This window comes from Poecilia reticulata, linkage group LG16 (genome assembly GCF_000633615.1).
Source record: "Poecilia reticulata strain Guanapo linkage group LG16, Guppy_female_1.0+MT, whole genome shotgun sequence".
In the NCBI taxonomy this organism is placed as follows: Eukaryota; Metazoa; Chordata; class Actinopteri; order Cyprinodontiformes; family Poeciliidae; genus Poecilia; species Poecilia reticulata.
Window position 1 is genome coordinate 5,927,852 of NC_024346.1, and position 26,225 is coordinate 5,954,076.

General features: G+C 37.6%; 1 protein-coding gene across 2 annotated transcripts; it reads left to right on the forward strand.

Annotated features, from left to right (window-relative positions):
- Positions 1–346: 346 nt before the first annotated feature.
- col28a1b (collagen, type XXVIII, alpha 1b) lies at positions 347–24,729 on the forward strand. Of its 2 annotated transcripts, none has more exons than XM_008430976.1 (35): positions 347–447; positions 1,244–1,445; positions 4,403–4,968; positions 6,297–6,317; positions 6,404–6,454; positions 6,877–6,930; positions 7,017–7,061; positions 7,137–7,163; positions 7,243–7,287; positions 7,369–7,413; positions 9,070–9,123; positions 10,269–10,337; positions 11,221–11,289; positions 11,468–11,536; positions 11,875–11,943; positions 12,058–12,126; positions 12,667–12,735; positions 13,047–13,115; positions 14,387–14,458; positions 15,002–15,070; positions 15,173–15,244; positions 15,817–15,885; positions 15,962–16,030; positions 16,101–16,169; positions 16,263–16,331; positions 16,674–16,742; positions 17,680–17,748; positions 17,906–17,974; positions 18,081–18,161; positions 18,260–18,295; positions 19,304–19,340; positions 20,083–20,637; positions 21,739–21,926; positions 23,265–23,541; positions 24,174–24,729. In XM_008430976.1, the coding sequence occupies exons 1-35, from the start codon at positions 415–417 to the stop codon at positions 24,341–24,343; spliced, it is 3,666 nt and encodes a 1,221-aa protein (XP_008429198.1). In that variant the 5' UTR covers positions 347–414; the 3' UTR covers positions 24,344–24,729. The 2 variants fall into 2 exon arrangements, with proteins under 2 accessions (XP_008429198.1, XP_017164749.1); XM_017309260.1 differs by having other exon boundaries at positions 393–447; positions 1,291–1,445.
- Positions 24,730–26,225: the final 1,496 nt, after the last annotated feature.

Here is a 26,225-nt window from a genome sequence, read left to right on the forward strand (position 1 = left end):
TTCCCCATAATATAAGTGAAATAATCTGCCAGTGGAACCAGAACTTTTTCATCAATATGAAGGAATTACCGACTTCTGCATCTTGCCGAAAAGTTACTTTTAACTTAGTTTGTCTAATTTCAAGTGTACGAAGAAATTTGCACTAGAAACTAGACCAAAGGATTTTGTGCTTTTGCAGTGAATTACATCAAATATTTCTCACGTGAATGTGTAGCTTACGATTTTAGTTCATTTTTATCAGCTTCATATTCTGAAATAACAAAGCCCAACATTACTGTGACTCACCCAAGATTAAAAGGTTGGCAGTAAGCCACGGCGTATCAGCTCGCCTGCTGCTCCTCTGGTCATGTCTGTCGGGTTTATAAAGACCCGATGTTGTGGGAACGGAGAAATGCCCCGAAGAGCCTCAGATGAATGAACAAGAGTCACTCACCATCACTAAATGAGGTAAAGCAACATTCCAGTCCATTTAAAACCTTTTTCATTTTGTTTAAAATTTTATTTTGTACTTGTTTGCAGACAAATGCAAAGTTTTAGCTGCAGTATGTGACATCATCAGGTCGAAGTGGATGTAGAACCCAAAAATTGTACTCAAGTAAAAGTAAGAGTAAAACAGTATGTGGTAAAAAGCCTACTCAAATACTGATCAAATTATCAATCATTTAATATTTTAAAATTGCATCATCAGATGGAGCAAAATATGAAGCTAAGTGGAAATGTTGTTATTTTAAGGACCAAAATGACAGTAATTCATATAAGTAACAAAAAAATAACATGGCGTGCAAAATGTTTGTTTTTTTTTCCAAATCAGTGTCTTTCAATAAAAAAAAACTTTTGAAACTTTGACAGAAACTGCAGGTGTGTGTCTGTGTCTGGTGAATGTTTGGTTAAAACATGTTTGTTTTTCATTCAGTGGGTAGAAAATCAAGAGCAGAAATACTTCACAATAAAATAACTAACGTAAAAGTAAAAAGTACAGCATAGTAAAAATACTTCTAAACAAGTTACTTAAGTAGATGTAATGGAGTAAATGTAAGTAGTTCCTACCCGCCTCTGCTGTTCAGTGTTTAAATCCAAAGTGAAAGTTGTTGTTTACCTGCGGTTCCATGAAATGAATGACTAACTTAAATTAAATTAAATTAAAAGTCTGATCCATTTTTTGTCCGGATTCTCTGAATCTACAGTCATGCAAACGCCGGCTCTCTGCTTGTTTTGCGTTTTAAACACTTATTTCTTGTATCAGTCTCTCCACCTGCTGCAGCTGCTCAGTTTGAAAATGTTCCTGCACAGAAGTCCAATCAGAGGCCTGGGGCTTGGGCTTCTCCTGCTCGCTCTCACGCAAGGCGCCTCAGGCCAGAGGAGGAAGGAGGCAAAAAGTAGCAACTACAAACTGCAAGACGAAGGAGGAAATGGTATCTTTGTTACGAAGTCTTTGTATCCCATTGGTGAGTTTAACTTACTTGATTATTGACAGATTAAAAGGGGTAACATTTACTTATTGGAAGGTCTTTAAAAGTCACGTTCGACACCTCTTTTAATAGTTGTTTATTTTTCCTCTGAACGGACCCCAAAGGACTTTGTTTTGTTTCCAAACTTTCACCCACATCGGCCTCTTGTACTTATATTACTAATATTTAATCAAAAACACTAAAAAAAACAAAACTCACACAATTAACTAAAACAATTACACACTTCACACCAGCTACAATTAATTCACTGCAAAAACACAAAATCTTACAAAGTATTTTGGTCTCGTTTCTAGTGCAAATATCTTAATGCACTTGAAATAAGACAAAAGTAACTTACAAGTAAATTTTCAGCAAGATGTAGGAGCTTGTTTTTAATCAATAATTCATAAATATTGATGAGGAACTACTTGTTGAATTGGCACATTGTTTCACTTGGATCAAGACATTTTTCCCTTGTTAAAAGTGAAATAATCTGCCTACTTTTTTGTCAGTACTAAGGTCTTGTAGACTTAAAACAAGCTCCTAAATGTTGCTGAACAGTTGCTCGTAATTTAGTTTTGCCTTTTTTCACCAAGTGCATTAAGATATTTGCACGAGAAACTAGATGAAAATTACTTGGTAAGATTCTGTGTTTTTGCACTGTTAAACTCCTTGATGGAAAGTTATCAAAAAACACACTTCAATCTGATTTTTAACAACCCGATCATCAATTCATAAACTTCAAAACAGTATAATCAGTTTATATTGTTGAATGAATTGACCTGGAGGGATAAAGATGGAAAAGTACATTTTCTCTGCTATCAACAACATAAATCCACCACTAAATCTAAAACAAACTTGGGTAATAACTCACCGGAATCAACTAAATTATTAGATATATTAATGAAAACAACTAATACCAGTTATCCAGACTATTTTAAATAACTAATACAAAAATATGTAGTCTTCTGTCACAATCATACTTCACTGTGCAAAGTTAACAGACTACACTGAAATCTTTAATATAATATTTTTACACTTTTTGTCTGTTCACTTGTTCTTGCTGACCTTATTCATCTTGTTTACCCTATAATAAAGAAAAAACTAACAGAAATGTAGGACAAATCTGATCTATGGAGCCCTAATATTATATAGCAAACACTCCTGAACCATCAGGATATCAATTTCATGACAACGAAGCCATCCTGTAGCTTTGTGCGACACATGCAGCAAATCCTGCGCATTGTTTTTCCAGCACATCCCTTTGAGGTCAGGCCAACACTTTGTTCAAACTAATGGCAGCTACTTTTCTAGAGCGGATGCGATCTAAAGCCGTGTATGATGTGTGTAACCAAGACTGCCAAGAAATATGCACATCTTTTGTTTTTTAGCAGGTTTTATTAACTTGTAGAAAACTTGAACCCACCAGTGAAGAGAGTGGGTGACAGGACCCAAAAGAAATATGTTTGTTGTCTAGGGCTGTTGTAAAAGAATATTTTTACTATTATCTGAGGGATGGATGTCTCTCTCAGCACCGTTCCTACCGTTTGCTCCAAAACCATGACAACTCGATTCCGACACCACAAAACCTGTCGTAGTACAACCATCGCACCGCAAAACGCAGCACAATTCAACACCATGCTGCTAGCACTTCACAACAAGTGCTAGCAGTATTGTTGTGCTAGCAGCATTGTTGTGCTAGCAGCATTGTTGTGCTAGCACACAATGCTGACAATGCTGCTAGCACTTGTTGTGCGCTCACCACCACAAATAATGATCCGGGCGGAACACGGTGTGCTACATAATAAAACATAATTTAACGAAGCTTCAAGGCTGATACTTTTTCCTCGAGGAATTTTAATAATTGAGGTACTCCAATCATTCGAGGATTCGTTTCAGCCCAAATGGGACTTAAGTTACTTGTGAACAAGAAAGCATTGTCACAACTGAAAGGTTTTTGGTTAAAGACCCCAAGTGTAACGAGCTACAAGAGAAAATCAGAGAGATTTTTAATGACAATAAATGTGAAATTCAGGATAAAATCCATCAATAAATGAAAGAAGACGAGGAGCTGAAATACCAGGGAGCTGAATTACTGGAGGCGGCTGATTAAAAAGAGGCCGCAGCTATGAGGAGGGACTGGGCAGGCAGGCTGAGGGAGAGCAAAAGACACAGAGAGTGAACATGACAAAGGAGAGAGGAATAAATAATCTAAAAGATAGAAAAAATAAATTAAATATGAAATGACTAGTCAAGTAAGATCTAGGTGTAAGTAAATAAACGGCTGGAGAAGACTGATCCAGCATGAAGCAAGAGTGTCCGAAACAGAAATAATAACTAAGGAAAAGCACAAAATGAACTAGTGATCGAAAAAGCACATCCTGGTTTTTTGTCCATATTGAAATATTTCACAAAACTACAATGGAAACACTTTTTTCACATCACACACATGAACAGCCAGATGTTTCTGCTGGTGCAACCAACGAAGAAGATGACAGGAAGTAGTTGGAGGATGATAGTGCGGCATGTTTTTTAATGACTTATCACACGAACAAATGCATTCATGTGTGATTTTAATGGAGTTTCTTATTTAGTAGAAACTGCAATTGTAAAATTGTCTTTTTCGATATTAGCAGAAAACTTACAAAGATTTGTGCACATTTGTAATGGAAATGCAGTTACTGTGAAAGTTGTGCCAGTGCAGAGATTCGATTTTGGGCATTCATTGAAAAATCATAACGTGAGGATTTTGTTTTTGTATAAAACATGTTAAGGATGAGGGATAGTATCTCAAATAGGAAAACCGACTTGCCAAGTACTAAGAGAGTAGCACCACAATAAGCAACTTAGCACAAAAGTATTTTTGTTCTTGTAAAAAGTTGTGCAGCTCAGGAAAGTAGATCCAGTTTCAGCGCTTAGAGTGCTTCACTGTCTTTCATTTGCTTGACTCGCAGGAAGTAACTGTAGCCTGGAGGTGGTTTTCATTCTGGATAGCTCTGAAAGTGCAAAAAATAAACTATTCCAGCAGGAGAAGATCTTTGTGTTGAGGTTCAGCACGCAGCTCTCTATGCTCAAGATAACAGGCGTTTCGCTGAAGATCCGAATGGCTGCACTCCAGTACAGCAGCTCTGTGTCCGTCGAGCACAGTTTTGTTGGCTGGAAAGACCTGGACTTGTTCCACAGTAAAATAAACGCCATGAACTACATCGGCCAAGGAACCTTCACCTCTTTTGCCATAACCAACGCCACGCAGATGCTGCTAAAGGAAACGCAGAAGGAGGCTGTTAGGATCGCGGTGCTCCTGACCGACGGAGTCGACCATCCCCGCAGCCCCGACGTGATTGTGGCTGCTGAAGAGGCCAAGCGCCACAGCATCAAGATCTTCACTGTTGGGTTATCAGATGTCTCCTTTCAGAGAGAGAGCAAGGAAAAACTCCAGGCCATCGCAAGTTCCCCTGCGGAGCGGTTCGTCCACAGCATGGAGGACCCCAAACTGCAAGAGAAGCTGCTCAAAGAGATGGTGAGTGCAGAGGTCAGATGGCATGGCAACAGGGCTGCCAGACCTGACTGACAGTTTCCAGCCTACAAACAACAAAAAACCCCACCCAACTCCCAAAAAACCAGCCCGACTCTCAACCTTGAATGAAATTCATGTTGGTAGTGCCAGATATACTAACATATGTGTAATATACTGTATTTTTTAAATTATAAGCAGCTACTTTTTCCCACGCTTTGAACCATCCGGCTTATAGCTTGATGCGGCTTTTCTGTGTATTTTTCTTCAACCACCAGGGGGCTCTTTAGCAGGAAGTGAATCATTGGAAGTCCAAACTGGAAATCAAAGATGAAAGTGCTAATTTTCCATTTAGAACAAGCACATGCTAGCAGCAGGCACGACTGGGAAATTTCTTCAAACTCATATGATGCCGCTTTTAAGTTGAAGGCAATCAATCTGGTAGTGCAGGAAGAAAATAGAGCCACTGTACTTAAACTCGGCGTGAACGAATCCATGGTTTGGTGTTGGAGACGCATGGCTGCGTCCTTAATAGCAGATTTATGAAAAACTGAGAGCGGCGGAGATATCAGCGGCTTATAGCCCGGTGCAGCTTATACGGTTCCAGTTAAAAAAAATAAAATTAAAAAAATGCTTAGAAGCGGCTCTAAGGTGCGCTCTATAGTCCGGAAAATACGGTATAGCCTATATAATCTCGTGTCCCATACGTCAATAGCTGAATTCAGACTTTTGAGAATTCACGACTTTTATTTATATATATCATTAAAGCTTATCTTTCTGATTGGCTGCCAGTCAAATTTATCAAGCTGCTTTGCTCCCCAAGGATGAAATGGAAAATTTTCTAACAAGAAAAAGGAATCGCCCAGCAGCGCTGCTGTGGAGGACTCTGCTGCAAAAAACCCTAAACTGTTGAGATTAAATAAAATTTTACACCAATATATCAGATATTTACAGAAGAGGCTTAGGGCCACTGAAAAACAAAACAAAAACAAAAAAACAGTTCTCAGAATTCTGAGAAAAAAGTCTGAATTCAGACTTTAATCTCAGAATTCTGACTTTAATTTCAGAATGTTTAATCTGACTTTTTTAATCAGTCCCTTTTTAATCTGATTTTTTAAATCAGACTTTAATCTCAGAATGTTTAATCTGACTTTTTTTAATCAGTCCTTTTTTAATCTGACTTTAATCTCATAATTCTGAGATTAAAGTCAGAATAATAATAAAAAATTCCCAATGGCCCTAATCCTCTTCCATAGATATTCATCACTGTTATTGAAGGACAATAAAACTGTACCAAACAATTTCTGACAGATTTTGTTTTGTTTTTCTTGCAGGGAGCCATCGCAGTAGAAAACGTGAGTTTGTGGACGAATTTAAACATTTTATTTTGCTACTAAATAAAATGTTTAAGTTACTGCACTAACAGTTATTTCTTTTTCAGTGCCCACCATGTGTGTGTGAAAAAGGAGAAAAAGGCAGTTCAGGCAGTCCTGTAAGTTTATAATCTTTAAAAACAAACATGTTCGTGTTTTGAGTTGAAGTCACAAAAAAAGCTTCAACATTCCATGAAATATTCCATGATTTTCTTATATTGCAAAACTGTTTGTTTGGGTTTTTTTCATGTATTTTAATACTTTTTTCATTATCTTAAACCAGCACTTTGAAAGCAAATGTGAAATGTTTTTATTTCATAACGACAAGTTAAAAATGCAATATCTATGTGAATCTCTGGTCTATATAACAACATTATTCAGTTTTGTTTACGTTACTAGAACAGCTGGTGCAAAAGTAATGACAGCTTTAGGTTGGTTTACAGAGAGATTTTAAAAGCCAACCTTGAAGCTTACATGAAGTGTTCTTGAAGAGTGGAAACCGCTTGGTTGTTCTTTAATGTTGTGCTTTTTCTGAGAGCAGGGAAGAAAAGGAGACCAAGGCGACGAAGGGCCATCGGGTCAAAAAGGAGCGAAGGTTAAGTTTTAACAAAAAGAAGTATTTATAAAATGTTTTACTGTTTAATTCTGCGCAACTAAGTGTGATGTGGGTTATTTTTAAAGGGTGAACCTGGATTAAATGGCAAACCAGGAAATGATGGCTCAAAGGTAAAAATATACCAAATCATTGCTTGTTCTGCTTCCAACATCATGATGGATCTCTTATGACTGAACTCTTTCCAGGGATTTCCAGGTTTTAAGGGCAACAAGGTAAGTTACGTTGTTGTTTAATTGTTTAATTTAAAATGTGATTTTCCTCAGACATTAAGCAGCTGAGTCTGTCTTGCAGGGGATGAAAGGAGACTGTGGCCTTCCAGGAGAAAAGGGTGGCACTGTATGACTAAAGTTCATTTAAATATTTTATTGAACGTCACGGTCACTGTGCCTTTGTGGTGAGATAAGTCTTATCTTTCAGGGACCTGAAGGACCTCCAGGCCTACCAGGATTAAAAGGAGAACAGGTAGAGCTTTCAGGAGTCTGAATTTTTTATATAATTCTGAGTTATGCTTCCTTGAACAGGTTAGGATATGTTTACTGGCTGTAAAAACATTTTCATTACATTCATTACATTCTTACAGATTTTGGTCTGGTCAGTTCTGTCTATTTTGAGTTCTTTTCAGAATGGCCTGTTTTAGGGCTCTGTCACTTTAAATCCAAATAAGCTGCTGCTAGCCACGCCCAACAACTCAACGTTTACACTCACACGTCAAAATGTGTGAATTGCGGACCCGCAATTATACAAACCGTACATTTTTGAAAAGTCAAAGCCTCCTGTACAACCAACAAGAATGGAGAAAGCTGTTTCTGAACGGTAAGTCAACAAAACACCTGTCATTTCCAGCAGCCTTTGTAGAGCGCACACAGCGATAAAACAAGTTGACCAAAATTCCTGGCACTCCCCTTTGGTTGCTAGGTGACGGGGCTGGGCTTGACTGAGGTTGCTAGGTAACGGGGCTGGGCTTGGCTGAGGTTGTGTTTTTGCTGTGCAGACCGTGCAGACCCTGGTTCCAATGCCATTTACCACCCTCCAACACTGTGACAACCCACTGGCAGTAACGTAGTATATAAACGTTCAGCCTAATCCAGTCTGTATCATTCTAAGCTACACTGGAAAAACACAAAATTTTACCAAGTATTTTGGGTTGAGTTTCTACTGCAAATATCTTAGTATACTTGAAATAAGACAAAACTAACTTGCAAGTAATTTTTCAGCACGATATAGGAGATTGTTTTAAGTAAATAATTTCTTAATATTAGATTATATAACTTGTAGCATGGGATAAGTGTCTTGTTATAAGTTAAATAATCTGCCAGTGGCGCTAGTCCCTTTTTAATCAATATTAAGCAACTGTTTATTTAAAACACAATCCTATATATTGCTGAAAAGTTACTTGTAATTTAGTTTTGTTTTGCTTCCAGTGTATTTAGATATTTCCACTAAAAAGTAGACCAACAACACTGATAGTGTCTTTTTGCAGTGTAAGTGGCCTTCACAAGGTCACATCCGCTCCGATTCTCCTGTTCCACCTGGTTGACATTCAGAAGGGTCCGATTCCCCTCCAGCTTTTTTATTGTTCTTTGAGTATCCATGTTCTCCACTACAAACACCATGACAGTCATTTTGCTATCCAGCAGCCACATTAAAACAAGAACATCAGGATTTGCCCTCATCAGACAGTCTGTCTTCCACTCATTCAACCTGAAAAACTTTAGTCCTGTCTGCACTAATGGAATGTGAGTTTTGGATTATTGGTAATCCCGACACCAAAGCTGTGGAATCCAGGCTTGCAGGATGTTATTCTTTATCGGGATCAGACTTTGTGCTGTGAGATTAGTGGAAGGACCTGGCCACCGTTCTTTTTTCTCCTGCGCTACTAGCAAAGAGCCGGTCTAGCCTTGTTATTTTGTGAGCATGGTCTGATAATCAATTGGAATGAAAGCCATGCTTGTTGATGTTGGCTGGCCACCAAATGCAACACACAATTTTTAACCCATTCATGAACGATTTGATTAGATTTTTTTTCTATCAGATGACAAAGAAAAGAAGTTGCACAGAAAAAAAACTTGTTGATGATAGTAAAGAATGTTCCCATGCGGGGCTTTTGTTTTTTTGCAGGGCGAAATAGGACCAGTGGGAGACATTGGGCCTGAAGGCCCAGCAGGACCTAAAGTAAGACTTTATGGTACTTCTAATTTCAATGATTAAAATCACTTTATTTTTTACTGACTGCACGATTTTTCAAAGCTTGTTTCTTTAAAGTCAATTTAGAAATATTTGTTTTTTCAAGAACAAAAATATGTTATACTTTAAAAATGTGAAAGTTACAATTGCACAAAAATATGTCTTCACAATTGTCATGATAAATTTTGCTGGACGATAAATTGTCCCAGAAGTTATTGCAATAAACAATAATATTACAATTAAACCATTTTTAAGTAATATAATGGTGATGGCATAACAATGCAAGAACACATTAAGAAAGATCTGATTGAAGGCTCTGTTTATCTATGACAGACTCATGAAGAGGTTCGTCCAACATATTCTTGCTGATTATTATTAATTATTTTTACTTTTAAGTATTTGCTGAGATGTGTTGAAGGACAAACTGAAACAAAAAAAAAAAGCTAAACGTGCATAAACATGATAACATAACAATCACACTATGAAGATATTTTATTTAAATTTTTACAAAATAAACTTTATTATTCCTTTAAATGTTAAAATCTTTTAATTTATCAAAGCTTAAAGTCAAACTTTATAAGCTTTGTTCTCATTCTCTGTAAACAAACATTTTAAATCTATTCTCTATGTTTAAATCCAAGCATTTATAGGAAACCACTGAAGCCATTGGTTTTCTAATATTAGTTTACATGTGAAAATTTAAATTTTGGAACTTTTGCACATGTGAAACATGGTTTTAGAATATCTTTTGAATGTGAAAGATTAGTTATGTTTTTTTTTATGTTTATCCATATGTGAAATGTATGGATTTTGAAAATGTTTTCTTCAAATATGAAAAATACATTTGGATATTCTTATTCTCAAGTTAATCAAGTTGATTACACCTGAGTATTCATGTGTAATCCACATGTATAAAATGTGTAAAATATGTGGAGTTGCCATTGAAATAGCTTTCAATAAGTTTGTGTTTTGATTTATGGAGACAGAACAAACTTTGTTCAAAGTTTTATTTATAAATTAATAGCAGGTATGTGGTTGGGTTTCTGTGTAATGCTGCTGGTTACTGGTTGTGATTTAATTCAACATTTTATCAGCTCTGTTAATTTGCCGTCATGTGACCCTGCCTCCCTCAGGGGGACAGAGGACATTCTGGTGAACCTGGACCACCAGGAGACTTCGGGATCGGGCCTCCGGGAGCCAAGGTAACTTCCTTACTCAATCTCAATAAAACATGTGATCCATGTGTAAGCTTTCATTTTTACTTTCAAAGAGTAAAATATGAATTTAACAAAACACACACACAAAATCCCAATTTATAGAGTTCATGTGTAACTGAAACATTTTAAATAACTTGAAACTGCAGTTTAACCTCAGTTTTTGTGTCGCTGGATTTGGTCTTCAGGAAGGCTGTGACTAATAATGACTTGATAATTGACTTTTCTATCAATTAATCTGTCGATTAATCGGATAAAATTGACATAACCTGGAGATTTTTCATCTAACCACCTATGAATTATGTTATACAATGTTATAAATACATTGAAAGATGCAAATAAGAAAATAATTTAATTATTTTTTAAATAAGAAAATAATTTTATTCACAGCTGTACTTTAGTGTACGATTGATCATTTGTAGCAAAGACTGGATTTGCTGCTTTAAAAAAAAATACTTCTAACATGTGAAAAGCTCAACATTTTCTGCTCAACTTAACACCGGGGCAGTGTAGAGCTGATTTGGTGATTGTTTTTTTTTGATTAACCAATTAATAACTGCATAGAAAACGGTGCTTAATAGTAATTTTTTTAAGTATTTGAACTGGGTGAAATAAAACTACTCCATTCAAGGAGTTTTGGTTACAACATATTTACAGACAAAGGGTCTTTTGTAAAGTTTTGGCTTAATTACTGCTCTGAGTGTGTTGGGCTTTTTATCAGCAAATTCACTTTTTTTGAGTCTGTGTACGCCAGTTAACGATTAATCGAGTACTAAATTAGTTGACGATTATTTCAATAATCGATTAATCATGATTAATTGTGATTAATCCAAATAATCAGCCCTAGTTTGAAGCTTTTGTCTGCTTACAGGGTGAAAAGGGAATTCAGGGAAGAACCGGTGGAGTAGGACCAGCTGGGAAAGGAGATCCAGGACTGCCTGTGAGTATCAATATACCAACTGAATTGGGCTCTGACTATGTGTTCCATCAGAAACACTGAAATGTTAGTTTTCCCTCACACTAGTGACAAAGTTGACAGAAAAATAAAAAGAAATTATGGATGGTTTTTCCACAGCAGTATAAATAAATGTTTTTATTCAGATCAGTATTTCTTTTAGGGCCCCCAAGGACCAGCTGGACCCCAAGGAAAACCTGGAATCCAAGGAGAAGGGTTACCAGGACCAAAAGTGGGTAATTCTACATATAAAAACCTTCTGGTATCCAGCGTTGTACAAATTTCTCATGTTTATGGCTGAAAATATTTTAGCACTTAAGGTATTACTTCTAATTTTTATTATTTTTTGCAGATTCATTATTAAATTAAATTTGTGATTTGTTTAATTTAATGATTCTGTCAAAAACACCCAGAGTGATGTTTGACTTCAGTATCTTGTAAAAAGAAACATTTAAAACATCTCCTTTACTTAAAATGTTTTTATGACATCTAGAACTTAAAGCATACATATATTTACAACCTGGATATTTTGTGGGCACTCTATGCTAAATTTTGTAATTTTTGTTGCAGGGGGACAGAGGATTTGAAGGTCCACGAGGAAACCGCGGGCCTCCTGGTATCGGGTTCAAAGGTGACAAGGTACAGAAATAAAACATTAATTATTAATTAAGGATAACTGTCTCCATTGTTTTGTTGTTTTGTTCTTGTGGTTGTCACATTTTTCAGAACTGACTCTGTAATCAATGTTTTCAGGGTAATTATGGGCTTCCAGGACCCCAAGGTCCAGTTGGTGATCCAGGAATTGGACTTCCTGGGGAAAAGGTACAAATTAGACAATTAATTGACTTATGATTAATTGTCATTAGTTCCTATCAAATCACTAAGAACGTCCAGTTAGACCTGCTTTTCAGTGTTGTAGTTTGGCCACCGTCCAACAGAGGGCGCCACTAGTTATCCTTAAAAGCAGCTGAGTGATGCAGGAATAAAGATGGCGGCCATTACCAGAATGGTAAAGAGAAACGGTCTAAATGGTGTGGGATACAAAATGCACTTTAAGTAATTCTGTTATGAAATATAAACACTCAATTTATGTATACACAATCAATTTGTACAAAAATGAAGCACTTTCCAAACCTTGAAAACACCGCATACAAGCACCTATACAAACCCTGTGATATTTTTTTCCTTTCTTATGAATGTTGATGATGCAGAACATAGTAGCACATTTGTTTCAGTAAGTCTAACTTAAATTTTTGTGGAATAGCTCAGAAAGAATAGCCGCAAATGAAAACCTCCAGAAACCTCCACTTAATTTCTGCTATTTATTTTTTAAAGTGTAAAACCTAATGTTCTGTTTCTCAGGGAGTCCAGGGTCCAGTTGGACTTACGGGACCCAGAGGAGCTCCAGGAATAGGACTAATGGGGCAAAAGGTAAGAACTGTGTCTAAATCTAAAGGTTATTGTTGTTTGGACTGAGTTAAATTTACACGAGCTGCTGTTGGCCAAGTAAAACGTTTTGACTGGAGTCTATTTATGGTCCAAATTTTATCATGTTTGTTTCTTAAAATTCCAGTTTATTTTCACAAAAACCAACAGCACATGTCACCCAACAACAGACGAATGTATGTTTTATATGTTTGGATAATCTTTTTGTGCCATTTGAACTAATAAATGGAACAAAACAGTGTAACACAGACCTGCTACCGCAATGTTAAAAATACTTTCTCACTGATCATTTTTAGGGAAATCAGGGTCCCCCGGGTGAGCCTGGACTACCAGGAGAGAGGGGAGTGGGAGCACCAGGTCCAAAGGTATGTGCGACCACATCTGGAGCAAACAAATAAACAAGAGGTGGTACATTAACATGTTAATTTCAATTAATTAATTATATAGATTTTAATGCAATTAATTGCTTCTTTTTTTATTTTTTACATACAAAAGTGCCAAGCCGGAACCTTTGTTGTATGTTTCTGGTACGCCCATAAATCTGACACACAGGCTAAATCCACAAAGCGATGACTGACTATGCCGCTTCTCTGGGCCCACTAGGGGTTAATTTTCACTTCCAAAAACGATCTGATGGGACGATGGAAAAGACTGTCGTGTGCAATTTGTGCTAAAAGTAAATGTAAATGCTAAGCAAATGTTAGTGTCCATAATCCACATTTCTAAAGTATTTTTTAAGGATTTACATGAATGATCAGTGGTTGTTGAAACAGTTAGAAGCTGAATGGGTTTAATTGCACTTTTCACCAATCTGATGGTTGAATAACCTAACCTAATAAACAGGTTAGAAACAATAAATATGTCTATTTACTAGGGTTGCACAGTGGCGCAGTTGGTAGAGCTGTTGCTTTGCAACCAGCCTGGGATCTTTCTGCATGGAGTTTGCATGTTCTCCCTGTGCATGCATGGGTTCTCTCTGGGTACTCCGGCTTCCTCCCACAGTCCAAAAACATGACTGTCAGATTAATTGGCCTCTCTAAATTGTCCCTAGGTGAGTGTGTGTGTGTGTGTGTTTGTGTGTGTGTGCATGGTTGTTTGTCCTTTCCGTCTCTGTGTTGCCCTGCGACAAACTGGCAACCTGTCCAGGGCGACCCCGCCTCTCGCCCAGAACATTAGGGGGAGAGGCACCAGCACCTCCTGACCCCACTAGGGACAAGGGTGTACAGAAGATGGATGTCTATTTACTAATTTAGCACCAAATATGGTTTTTGAATTGTAAATGTCTATTTTGGGGATGTATATTTTCAATGAAAGTGGAATTAAACTTGATTAATTACAAGCCCTGCAATTAAAAAAATTAATAAATCAAGTCTCATCACTAAAACAAATACTTTTCTATTCTTATACTAGGTATTAGCTATTAGATACACCATCCAACAGAAATATCTTTATTTTCCTCAAATCTACCAAGAACATTTTCTGATTGCTCAACCAAGACCAAGATTGTATAAATTAAATGGGCAGTCCTTGCAAAAACATAACTTATTAGTTCTTTAATATGTATCCCTATTTTTTTTTTTTTTACAAAACTGAAACCAGTGTAATCTTCATTTGTATCTCATTTTCCTCTCTTTAGGGTGATCCTGGATTTCCAGGTTCATCAGGACTCCCTGGTACACCCGGAGAGGACGGGAATCCAGGACAAAAAGTACAATTTTCTCTTTTGTGAAAATTAGGGATGCAAACAATTAATCGACTTACAATTAATGTTCATTTAAAAAATAGTTCCAAATAAATAACTATTAACGTCCACTTTAGACCTTTTTTTAGTGTAGTTTGGCCGCCATCCAGCAGGGGGCAGGTCATCCTTAAGTGGAGTCATTGATACAAGAGTTAAAGATGGCGGCGGGGCCATAACAGTACATGAGAGAGAAACGGCCCAAAGTTGTGGGATGGAAAATGCACTTTAAGTGGTTCTGTTTTGAAATATAAACACTCGACAAGATCCTAAAGTTATCACCACAATAGCGCTCATTCAACCGAACTGCATGACGGAGCAGCGTTATTATGGAAACTACCCACCCTATGGAAAGACGGTCAACAAAACTGTATTTTTTAAATCAATGAGATCGATCAACTTTAGTCTAAGTCATTAATCTATAAATTGCATCCCTAATGGACACGGTTTGGGACATTTCAAAACCAGCTCGTCATTTTTTCTGTATTCTATTCTGACTTTATTTTAAAACAGGGTGATGTTGGTTTGCCAGGACCCAGAGGACCTGATGGGATTCCCGGGAAAGGAGTTCCTGGAGGAAAGGTAGCAATTAATGGATATTTGTGAAAGAACAAAATGTTGGGGATTATTTTGTCTGTTTCCTACTTCCGATTAAAGTAAAACATTTTGATGTCACTTTTTCAGGGCGACAAAGGAGACAGGGGCAGCAGAGGCCAGCCAGGTCCATCCGGTCCAATGGGACCACCGGGTCCAAAGGTATGGAAAGCCTGAGTAGGAAAATCTGTTAATGGAGTTAATTATTTTTCAAGGGGCCATACAATGAAAAAAAAAAATCACAAGAAAAAAGTAATAAAACGATGAGAATAAAATTGTATGGGAATAAAGTCAAAATATTAAAAGAATAAAGTCATAACATAATGAGGAGAAAGCCATAATATTGTTATAATATGAGAAATTTATAATGTTTTAAGAATAAAGTCATATTTTGTGAATGAAGTTGTAATAGAAAATAGTCATAATATTACAAGAATAAAGATGTATGAGAATAAAGTCAAAATAAGAATAAATCACATTAAAGTTAAAATATTAAACATATTTTGCAAATAAAGTCATAATATTGCTAGAATAAGGTTGTAATATGACTTTATTATCAAAATACTATAAAAAATACTGTTATTCTCGTAATATTATGACTTCAGTCTCATAATTATTTTTATTTTCTAATTGTGTCCCTAATATTCCGTTGTATGAAATTCTCATTACACTAAGAAGTGAAATCTCACAATTTTTCTCTTTTAAAAATGTGCTGATAATTATTTCCGTCATAGGGTGATCCAGGAAACGTCGGACTGCCAGGAGTGACCGGACCTCCGGGGAGGGGCATTTCTGGTCCCAAGGTCAGTGGATGTTTCTCAAACGAAAACTCTCACATCTTTCACAAACAACCGTTTACTTATTTATTTTTCTGCTCAGGGAGATCAAGGTCCACTGGGTCCGGTTGGACCAATGGGAGAGCCTGGTGTTGGTTTACCTGGACCCAAGGTGAGACCAGTTCAGGTTTTCATGATCTTAACTGGAAATCTTTAGAGTGACTCCAAGTCTGTTTCTGCAGGGCGACCGAGGGCCGCCTTGTCCTCCTGGGCCTCCAGGAGCGAAAGGTGAAGGTTTCTTCGGCCCTCCCGTGAGTACCAAACGACTTGAAGATTTTTTTAAAATTCATTTTGGTGTTGCAGGAAAGTCCACTAAGATCTGGGATGTGTGTCATTTTTAAAAGGGACTTCCAGGACCTCCTGGTCTGCCAGGAGAGACTGGACTTGATGGCATTGGTTTGCCTGGACCCAAGGTAAACATTTTACCATACAGCATGAAAACATGATTTCATGAACAAATGTTTACACAAGAAATGTATAAAATAAATAATATTTTACTAAAACTTCAATATTTTTATGATGTAAAAGAACCACTGATGTGTAATATAGGCGTAGATCATAGAAAAATATAATGGAAAAACCGATCTTTGCTAATGTGCAGTTGCAATTATGCAGCTGTACATCTTTGAAATGCAAAAATAGAGCCTCATGCACAACCAATAAGAATTCAGCAAGTGATTTCTTGGTGGTAAAACCTCATTTATTGATAAAACCGTCAATAAATGTTGTCTTAAGTAAGTCTGTTTGGTTTTCAGGGGGACAGGGGTTTCCCTGGACCGCCTGGTCCTGCTGGGCCTCCAGGAATTGGTCTGATCGGTCCTAAGGTAATCAGTTAACACTTAATACAAATTCAGAATAAAGGATTTTTGGCTTTGATTAGGACTCTGGAAATTCTTTGAGTCACTGGAGTATAGAGAGGATAGTAAGACACAAAATTTTATGTCTGATTTACAAATAGGTTTTATAAGATGCAAGTAAAAACAAACATATTTTTAAAGGTGACCTATTATGCCTTCTTGATCTGGTTTGGATAAGAATATGGGCAATAACAAAACATGTTCACTACAGTTTTTGCACAAAATCCTTCTTGAAGAGATTTTAGTCTGGTCAGTTCTGTCTATTTTTAACTCCTTTCTGAATGAGCCGTTTTAGGGCTCTGTCACTTTAAATCCAAATAACCTGCTGCTGGCCACGCCCCCCCAACTCAGTCTTTATACTCACTTATGAAAAACGGCTGCAAACAGACGCACAATTATGCAACCATACATATTTGAAAAGCAGAAGTGGTGCCTCCTGCATAACCAACAAGAATGCAGCAAGTGGTTTCTGGATGGTAAGTCAACAACAAAACACTCGTCTTTTCCAGCAGCCATTGTACAGCGCATACCGTGGTAAAACCAGCTGACCAAACATGCAGGAGCTCCACATTGGTTGCTAGGTGGTGGGCTTGGCTTGGCTGGGGTTGCTAGGTAACGGCGCAGTTCATGTGGAATGTGACTTAACAATCCAGACTCCAAAAAACATTAGCTTATTGCCAGAAAACAGCTGGATGGGTTTTGTTTTAATCACTTGAGGTGTTTTGAGAAGCAGTAGAGAGCCAAGTAGAAATATAAAAACGTTAAAATATTAATTTTGCATAATAGATCTACTTAAAAAAAAAAACCCATTAAACTGTTGTTAGATTAAGTTTTATAATTTAGTTCACAAATGGCTTTAGATTGCTATTACTGTCTGCAATTAAAAAAAATTTGTTTCCTGCAGGGTTCACCAGGTCCGGTTGGACCTGCTGGCCTTCCAGGTTTACCAGGAGATGGTACACAAGGAGAGAAGGTGCCAATTTATTCTACACTAAAACACTGGTAGCTGAATTACTGTATAAAATACAACATACCCACATCTACACTGTTGTTTTTAATAAAAACCACTTCTTTTCTAGAGATAGTGTGGCTGTGTTTTAACCTATCATAAAGCGTGTTTTTTTCCCCAGGGGGAACGTGGATTTCAGGGGATTCCAGGACCCAGAGGTCCTCCAGGACAAGGTCTGCAAGGAGATAAGGTACTATTTTATTCTTAGAATTGTTTTTGAAATAAAACTCTACTGTTCATGTTTTTTAATTAAGTGAGAAGAAGCTGAAGATGTTTGTGTTACTTTGCTCCTGCAGGGAGACAGAGGACAAAGAGGTGAGCCTGGAAAAAAGGGAGACAGAGGACAGACTGGACAGCCAGGCGATAAAGGAGCTGCGGTAATGCATTTCGTCACCAGATATTCTATCACTGGTTGATAGTTTGTGATTTTAGTTAAGTTTAAGTATTTAATTCGTTGCTCTGTTTTGAATAACAGGGCAGAATGGGGCAGAAAGGGGAACCTGGACTAACAGTGAGTGTAAAGAATTATTTTTCAATAATAAATGCTTTAAAATACTTTACAAACTTCCAATCTGAAGCCGTATGACAGATTATTTATAACCTTGCAGATTTTAGATTTGAAATAATTTTCATTCAACCAAAGATTTTGTAATCTTTGTTTGCTTTGAAATATGTTTTCAAAGCAAACAAAGATTACATTCTTTATAAGACAGGGGTGTCCAAAGTGTGGCCCGCAGGCCATTTATGGCCCTCAGACACTTTCTTACGGCCCATGACTGCAATTAAAAAAATGAATTCAAATTCTTTTTTCAAAAGAATTTGAATTCATTTTTTTAATTTTGATTTTAATTCTTTTGAAAAAAGAATTCAAATCAAAAAGCTTAAATCAAAGGCTTTTTGATTTAAGCCTTAAATCAAAAAGGCTTAAATCAAGCCTTTTTTTATTTAAGGCTTAAATCAAAAGGGCTTAAATCAAGCCTTTTTTATTTAAGGCTTAAATCAAAAAGGCTTTGATTTAAGCAAAGCCTTTTTGTTTTTCAAATTGGAACAAAAAATTATCAGACTAAAAAATATTTTTACAATAGAAGATTCTGACTACAACAAAAGGAAACTTTGCTCCTCCACCCAGATCTGCTTTTAATAAATTTACTAAACTTGGATAAATACTGTAGTATTTTCAAATAGAGTGGTGTAAATCCTGTTTTTATTGCTCAGAATTTATTTACCAAATCTGTTTTGTTTTTCAAATGAGATTAAATAAATTTGAAAATTGGATGGATTTCTTTTAAGGTGGAAAACCTGCAAAATTCATTTTAAGTTTTATATCTAGAGTAATTTACACATCAAGAAATCTGACTTCTTCATTTGATTAAAGTACAGTGGCTTAGTTTATTGGTAAGAAAGAAAAACTAATTTCCTTTTGAGTCCTTTTCACTTGATTGTGGTCCATCTGACAAAAAGTTTTGACATCCCTGGTATATGACATTAGTTTTTAAACAATCTTTGCTCTTTTCCACAGGAAACTGAGATTATAGAACTAATCAAAAAGATTTGCAGTAAGTGTCTAATTTTAGCTACGTTAGCTGCTTTTCCATTACAAATGTGCGCAAAACTGTGTCGATAGGCTTCTAATTTCAAACAAAAAATTGCAATCGCAGCGTTTATTACATATGAATTACATTTAAAATCGCAGGTGAATAAGTTTGTTATTGCAATAAGTCATTAAAAAAACATGCTGCGCCATCATCCTCCACTTCTTGTCGTTTTATTCTTGGTCCTTTCTGCCAGTAGTAACATCTGATTGTTGATCACGTGACTCATGTAATGCGAAAAAAGTGAAAACACAAATTTTCATATGGCTAAAAAACCACCTGATCCTAGTGCAAAAAAACATGAGTTTATTTTTAAACTGGCCTGTTTCCAACTGATGCTGACAGTAGCTACATTTCCATTACAAATGTCCACAAACCTTCGTCAATATTCCACTAATGTCAAGAAAACACAATTTCCTACAACTTCCTGTCGTCTTCTTCAAAGTTTCCGCCAGTAGTAACATCCAGTTGCTGATCACATCGTGCAATGCGAAAAAAGTTGCAGTTTTGAAAAATACACCAATTTTAATATGACTGAAAAAGCACCTCATCCTAGTGCAAAAACTTATTGAAAAACGCATGAAACAAATTTATTTTTGTATCTCCAATTTTGCGCAAATTTTTAGTCAATGGAAACGCAGCTGATGCTCCTCCTCAATGTAAACCCTCTTCACCCTCCTCTGTTTCATCTGCTCTTCCACATCAGACTGTAGCAAGTCCTGCAACCAAACAGCTCTGGAACTGGTCTTTGTAATCGATAGCTCAGAGAGCGTGGGGCCTGAAAACTTCAAAGTGATCAAAGACTTGGTGAACGGCGTGGTGGACCGCACCACAGTCAGCTGGAGCTCAACGCGTGTGGGTGTTGTCCTCTACAGCAACATTAACATAGTCGTGGTCGACCTCAAGCAGGAAGCCACGGCGGATGAGGTTAAAACCGCAATTAATGCCATGAACTATGTTGGAGAGGGAACCTACACGGGCAGCGCCATCGAAAAAGCCAACCAGGTGTTTGAGGCGGCACGGCCGGGTGTGAGGAAGGTGGCGGTCATCATCACAGATGGACAGACTGACACGAGGGACGTGGTCAGCCTGGAGAGCGCGATCCTGAAAGCTAATGAAAGTCAAATTGAGAGGTTTGTTATCGGCATTGTGAATGAAAGTGACCCCAACTCAGACGACTTCAAGAGGGAGCTCAACTTCATCGCCTCAGATCCTGACCAGGTTTACATGTTCCTGATCAAAGACTTCAAAACACTTATAGGTGACATGTTTATAATCTTATGGCATTTTCTTTTACCTTTAGCACCAAGCTACAGTTTGAACTGATTGTTTCCAAACACTAACATGTTTTTCCTCACATTAAATCACTCTAGACCTTTCCTATTCAACTCAGTTAATATCAATAAAATATTCATGCTTGGTAAATGCCAGGATATTAGGATTTTGCACAATTTTTTCCAAAGTCAGAAGTTTACATGCACTGCTCTATTTTCTGAGTCTGTAAAAATATAAAACAATCAGCCAAGAGAATTGCGACTGCTTTCACCATGTAACTTATTCACTAAAAATGTCAGTTTCAAACTAAATAATTAGTTAGCAAGCTAAATATTTTATTAGTAAACTGAATATTTAGCTTCAAAACAAATAATTAGCTTCCAAACTAAATATTTAGGTAGCGAATATTTGTTCTGGAGATTTAGTTTGCCAACTAGATATTTATGCTCAACTTAAGTTAAATATTTTGTTGTTAAGGTAAATATTTAGCTGGCAGTGTGGAGCAAAATATTTGGTTTGTGAACATTTAGCTTTTAATGTAAATTAATTTATGAATGCCCAACAGCTATCTATGGTACATTCAAGCACACCTTGTACAACTCCTTTAAACTTGTTCCTGTCGCAAATATCTCTTTATTTATTTAGTTTGAAGCTAAATATTTAATTAGCCAAGTATGATCCAAATTAACTATTTAGTTAAACTAAACATATTAACTTGTTAAATAAATATTTAAATTTAAACTGACATTTTTAAATTAATGAATAACATGGTGAAAATATGACAGATTTTTTTTTCTCTTTTCACAATTGGTCAAGAGTGGTCAAATTATTTGTTTTAATGTTTGACTAATCTATATATACAACTTTTAGGGCGCATTCATAATATACAACTGCCATTTTGCAACACATTGTGGCGCCAGAGAGCAGATGTTCCCATAAAAATGTATTTCCTGCATGTGTAGTAGATATTTAGACAAAAAAAAGCATAAATAGATGTGCATATTTCAGACTGAGTTTTGCTAGAACTGTTGGTCTGAATGAAACCCACCGGAGCTTCAGGCTCATGGTCAATCTTTTGGTTTTGCAGCACTTGAGAAAAGACTCATGCGTTGTGTCTTTGAAGAAGGAAAGCCTGACCTCTTTGATCCCGAAAAGGTAGCCACATTTCTTCTTCCTGGGATTCCACAAGGGACTGGTAATAATGGACGAGCTCCATTTAGGACAGGTGGAGACACTCGCACTTTCCCAGAAGACTTCATGAGGGTCAAGATAGTGGTAAGAAGAAGGAACTTTTTCTCTTATCTTGGTTACAACAGGGGCTGCACAGTGGCGCAGTTGGTAGAGCCGTTGCCTTGCAGCAAGAAGGTTCTGGGTTCGATTCCTGGCCCGGGTCTTTCTGCATGGAGTTTGCATGTTCTCCCTGTGCATGCGTGGGTTTTCTCTGGGTACTCTGGTTTCCTCCCACAGTCCAAAAACATGACTGTCAGGTTAATTGGCCTCTCCAAATTGTCCCTAGGKGTGAGTGTGTGTGTGCATGGTTGTTTGTCCTGTGTGTCTCTGTGTTGCCCTGTGACAGACTGGCGACCTGTCCAGGGTGACCCCGCCTCTCGCCCGGAACGTTAGCTGGAGATAGGCACCAGCAACCCTCCCGACCCCACTGAGGGACAAGGGTGTAAAGATAATGGATGGATGGTTACAACAGTCCAACTTTACCTTATCAGTAGCTGCTTTTTCTCTATAACTTCAGAGATATTTCGGTAATGGCAAAAACACAATTTTACACATGAATATGTTTATTTACACGATAAATCCTTAGATAACATGCCGTGACATCATCCTCCTACCACTTCCTGTCATCATCTTTGTTTTTTCTGTCAGTAGCAACATCTGGTTGTTGATCACATGACTCGTGTGATGTGGAAAAAAACCCCCAATCCATTACAGTTCTTACTTTTTGATACAGCTGAAAAACCACTTCATCCTAGAGCAAAAACCTTTTATAGAAAAATGCTTTTCGAGATTGGTGTGTGTTCATTAAGTAAATTTATTTTTCTAATTCCATTTTGCGCAATGTTATTAATGGAAGCACAGCAGATGTGCTGACGTATTTTCTACTTGTTATTATAACGACTATATTTCTATTGACCATAGAATTTTGCAAATTAGATTTAGGAAAATAAATGTGCTTAATGGAAACATGCCAATGCAAAAAAAAAAATCAAGTTTTTTTTGATAAAAAGATTTTGGGCTACGGTCAGGTTTTTTTTCCGGCTGCATCGAAGTTGGTGTGTTTTGCAAAACTGCAATGGAGACATTTTCACATCACACGAGTCATGTGATCAACAACCAGATGTTACTACTGGCAGAACTGATGAAGACTTACAGCGTTAAACTTATTTACATCAGATTTTAACTGTGTTTATTTAATGGAAACACCGCAATTGCGAAGTTGTTTTTCAACATTAGCGGAATATTGACAAGGTTCTGCGCCCATTTGCAAAGATGTCCCCATTTGTAATGGGGACAAAGATAAGTCTCCTTCTTTATGGAGGGGGTCACACTTGCTGATGAGCAGTTTATCAAGTTCATTTAAAAATATATATTTTTTAACAGCCAGGTTACCCAGCATCCCAATTAGAGCCGGAGTCGGTCCTTCCTGAGATACCAAGCACAGACGAGGACAGAAATCCTTCAGAACCTGAGAGGTTCCCCTTCTTTGACAGGGAGCTTTACCGATCTGTAGAAGAGTTCCTCCCACCTTTTGATGCAAACAAACACCAACAGCCTGGAGCCAACGGACAAGCCGGTGCTTCAACGAGGGCTCAGACCAAGAAAGAGTCGTCTTTGGCGATTTCTCCTCCACTAAAGCCCTCAGACACGCGGAGATCAGGTACAATATTTGGACTGAAGAATAGTTTTTGAGTTCAATCTGTAAGGAACTACTGTATTTTCCACACTATAAGGCGCACCTAAAAGCCTTCAATTTCCTCAAAAGGCGACAGTGCGCCTTATAATCCGGTGCGCCTCATATATGGACCAATGTTGAGCTACAACAGGTCTAGCAACTACGGTAAGCAGCCGCAGACTTCATTTTCGCCCGTAGAAGAAGCGTGCGGTGCATGCTGGGATAGTTGTCAGAACGTTGGTTTGTAATCTATTAATAAAGTTTGACTGACCTATCTACCTACCGACCCTCTAGAATCAGGTCGTCTGCAGGTCATTTAGCACCACGTTCTCCACGAACATGCTGTGCGCGAACGGAGAAGGGTGACCATCRTCCGGCCACGYCCCGGCCCAGTCGCAGAAGGCTCTCCTCGCTGACCGGAGTCGGACTGTTTTGTTGACATTCCTGTTAGTGCAGCTCCATCTAGTAGATGCATAACGTAACTCCAACCTCTACTGTAGCATCTAATCTATGTGCCTTATAATCCGGTGCGCCTTATAGTGCGGAAAATACGTTAAGTTCTTTTTCCAGACCAAATCTTGTTTTCCTGAGAACTGTGACATTTTTTCCACCAACAGCTGGTTGCAGCCAGTACCTGGATCCAGGCCCATGCCGGGACTACATGGTCAAGTGGTACTATGATGCCACATCGAACTCCTGCGCCCAGTTCTGGTTTGGCGGCTGTCAAGGAAACCAAAACCGGTTTGACACGGAGAAGAAATGTAGAGAAACCTGTGTAAAGGTCTAATCCTCTTAGCAATAAAAATTTATGTTATTAAGTAAACACTAGTGAAACATTTTGGTCTGATATACATGTGTCTGTTCCAGTAGCTTCCTCTTTAGTGCTTTCATTTCTCTTTGTTATTGAGCATTATTAACCATGAAGGGATTAGATCAAACCGACAAAGGATTACAATATTACATTGCAAGAGGATGGTCATGAATAAATGTATGTTTTCTTTATACTGTTGACAGGAAATGTTGTATTGTGTGAATAAAGCTCTAGCGCAGGGAAGGATGGGTCTGCCAAGACTGCAGTCTTTCCTGGTGGTTGATGAAAGATTTGTACTAACAGAAACTTTAAATATGAAATAGGCTGCCAAAAATTTAATAAAATGAATTCAATTAACAGGTTTCTAGAAATTGTCTTTGCATCATTGTTTGTCCTAAGTGTAAACTTAAGCTAAATATTTGCTTGTCCTAAAATTTGACAATCTGCTAATCAGAAAGATGAGCATGGCAAATAATATTTAAGTTATTTCAACTTATATTTTATAACAATAATTAAACATTTGATTTTATGGTAGACTATAATTAAACATGTATCGTCAAAAATTAGATTCAATATTTTTATTCTGCTTTTTTCCCCTCATTTTCCCTCCAAATTTGAGGCCCTATTTTGAAAAAAACACTCCTGTACTTAAAGTGGACCTGTCCTGACGGGCTATACAAAACATGTTCATTATATTTCTCTTTTTGTTGAACAAAATCATTCTTGGATAATGAGATTTTAGTTTAGCTCAGTTCTGCCTATTTTGAGCTCCTTTCTGATCTTTTTTTACGGCCTCTTCTCACTTTAAATCCCAATAAGCTGCTGCTGGCCACACCCCCAACTCGACATTTACACTTACACTTGAAAATGGCTGCAAACATGCGCAGTTGTACAACCATACATATTTTGACTGAGTTATACAGAAGCAGAGAAAGTGGAACCTCAGCAGATTCTGAACACAAGTCAACAGACCCAAAAACAAACAAAAAAAACGTACCTTTTCCTGCAACCGTTTAGCCTGCCCATTGTCTTCCTGTGCAATTCCGTGCCAATCAGCAAACAGAAGGAGTTGTGAACAATGACGTTGATTTTCTGTGCTGTTGTAGTAGTTTGCTTGTAGTTTTAGCAATGGCAGCAGATAAAGTGAACGAAGCCGTTCAGACCGACACTTCCAAATACTGAATGAACATTAGCAGCACCTCCGTCAGCTCGGCTCTTCTGTCTTTGCAGTAGGGTGGTCGTTTATAGCGCAGGCAACTTCCGGTACGTTTCTTAGCAATGAACTGGCGTGTGTCGGGGACAAACGGTAGTAATTAGCTCAAATTTAAGACTTTTGTCCCCGACATTCAACACAGTTCACTCCTCCAGAAAACAATTTCTCAATAGCCGAGAGTCTAAACCCTCTGTACGAAAAAATAGAACAAGGGGCTGGTTTTTACCAAGCTAGCAAGCATTACATGCTGCGGTAAAACCAACTGATGAAGTACTGGAGCTCCGCTTGGGTCGCTAGGTGACGGGCTGGATTCGGCGGGAGTTGCTAGGTAACGACGCAATGCCCGTAGAATGTGACTTAACCCTTGTGTGTGCGAGGACTGAGGCAAACGTAGAGGACTATGGCAAATGATACAAGTTTTACGTGTGTGGGGTCTGTTGGACCCCATTTCTACACACAAGGGTTAAGGAGGTTTACAATGTAGTGTTTAAAAGGAAGCAGGGCTTGCGGATCAATAAAGTAATTTTGAAACTGTTAGTTTCCAACACAAAAAACATTACCTGCAAGTTTTTGCCAGAACATGGCTGGACGGGTTTTATTATGCAGCTGGACTGTTTATAGAAGCAGCAGAAGTCCTTAATGAAA

Bases quoted from the DNA above. Each gene is read 5' to 3' on its own strand.
- col28a1b (XM_008430976.1), top strand. From the start codon at position 415: ATGAACAAGAGTCACTCACCATCACTAAATGAG. The intron at 7,288-7,368 runs GTATGACTAAAG...CTTATCTTTCAG, and splicing joins CAGGAGAAAAGGGTGGCACT to GGACCTGAAGGACCTCCAGG. The intron at 16,170-16,262 runs GTGAGTACCAAA...CATTTTTAAAAG, and splicing joins AAGGTTTCTTCGGCCCTCCC to GGACTTCCAGGACCTCCTGG.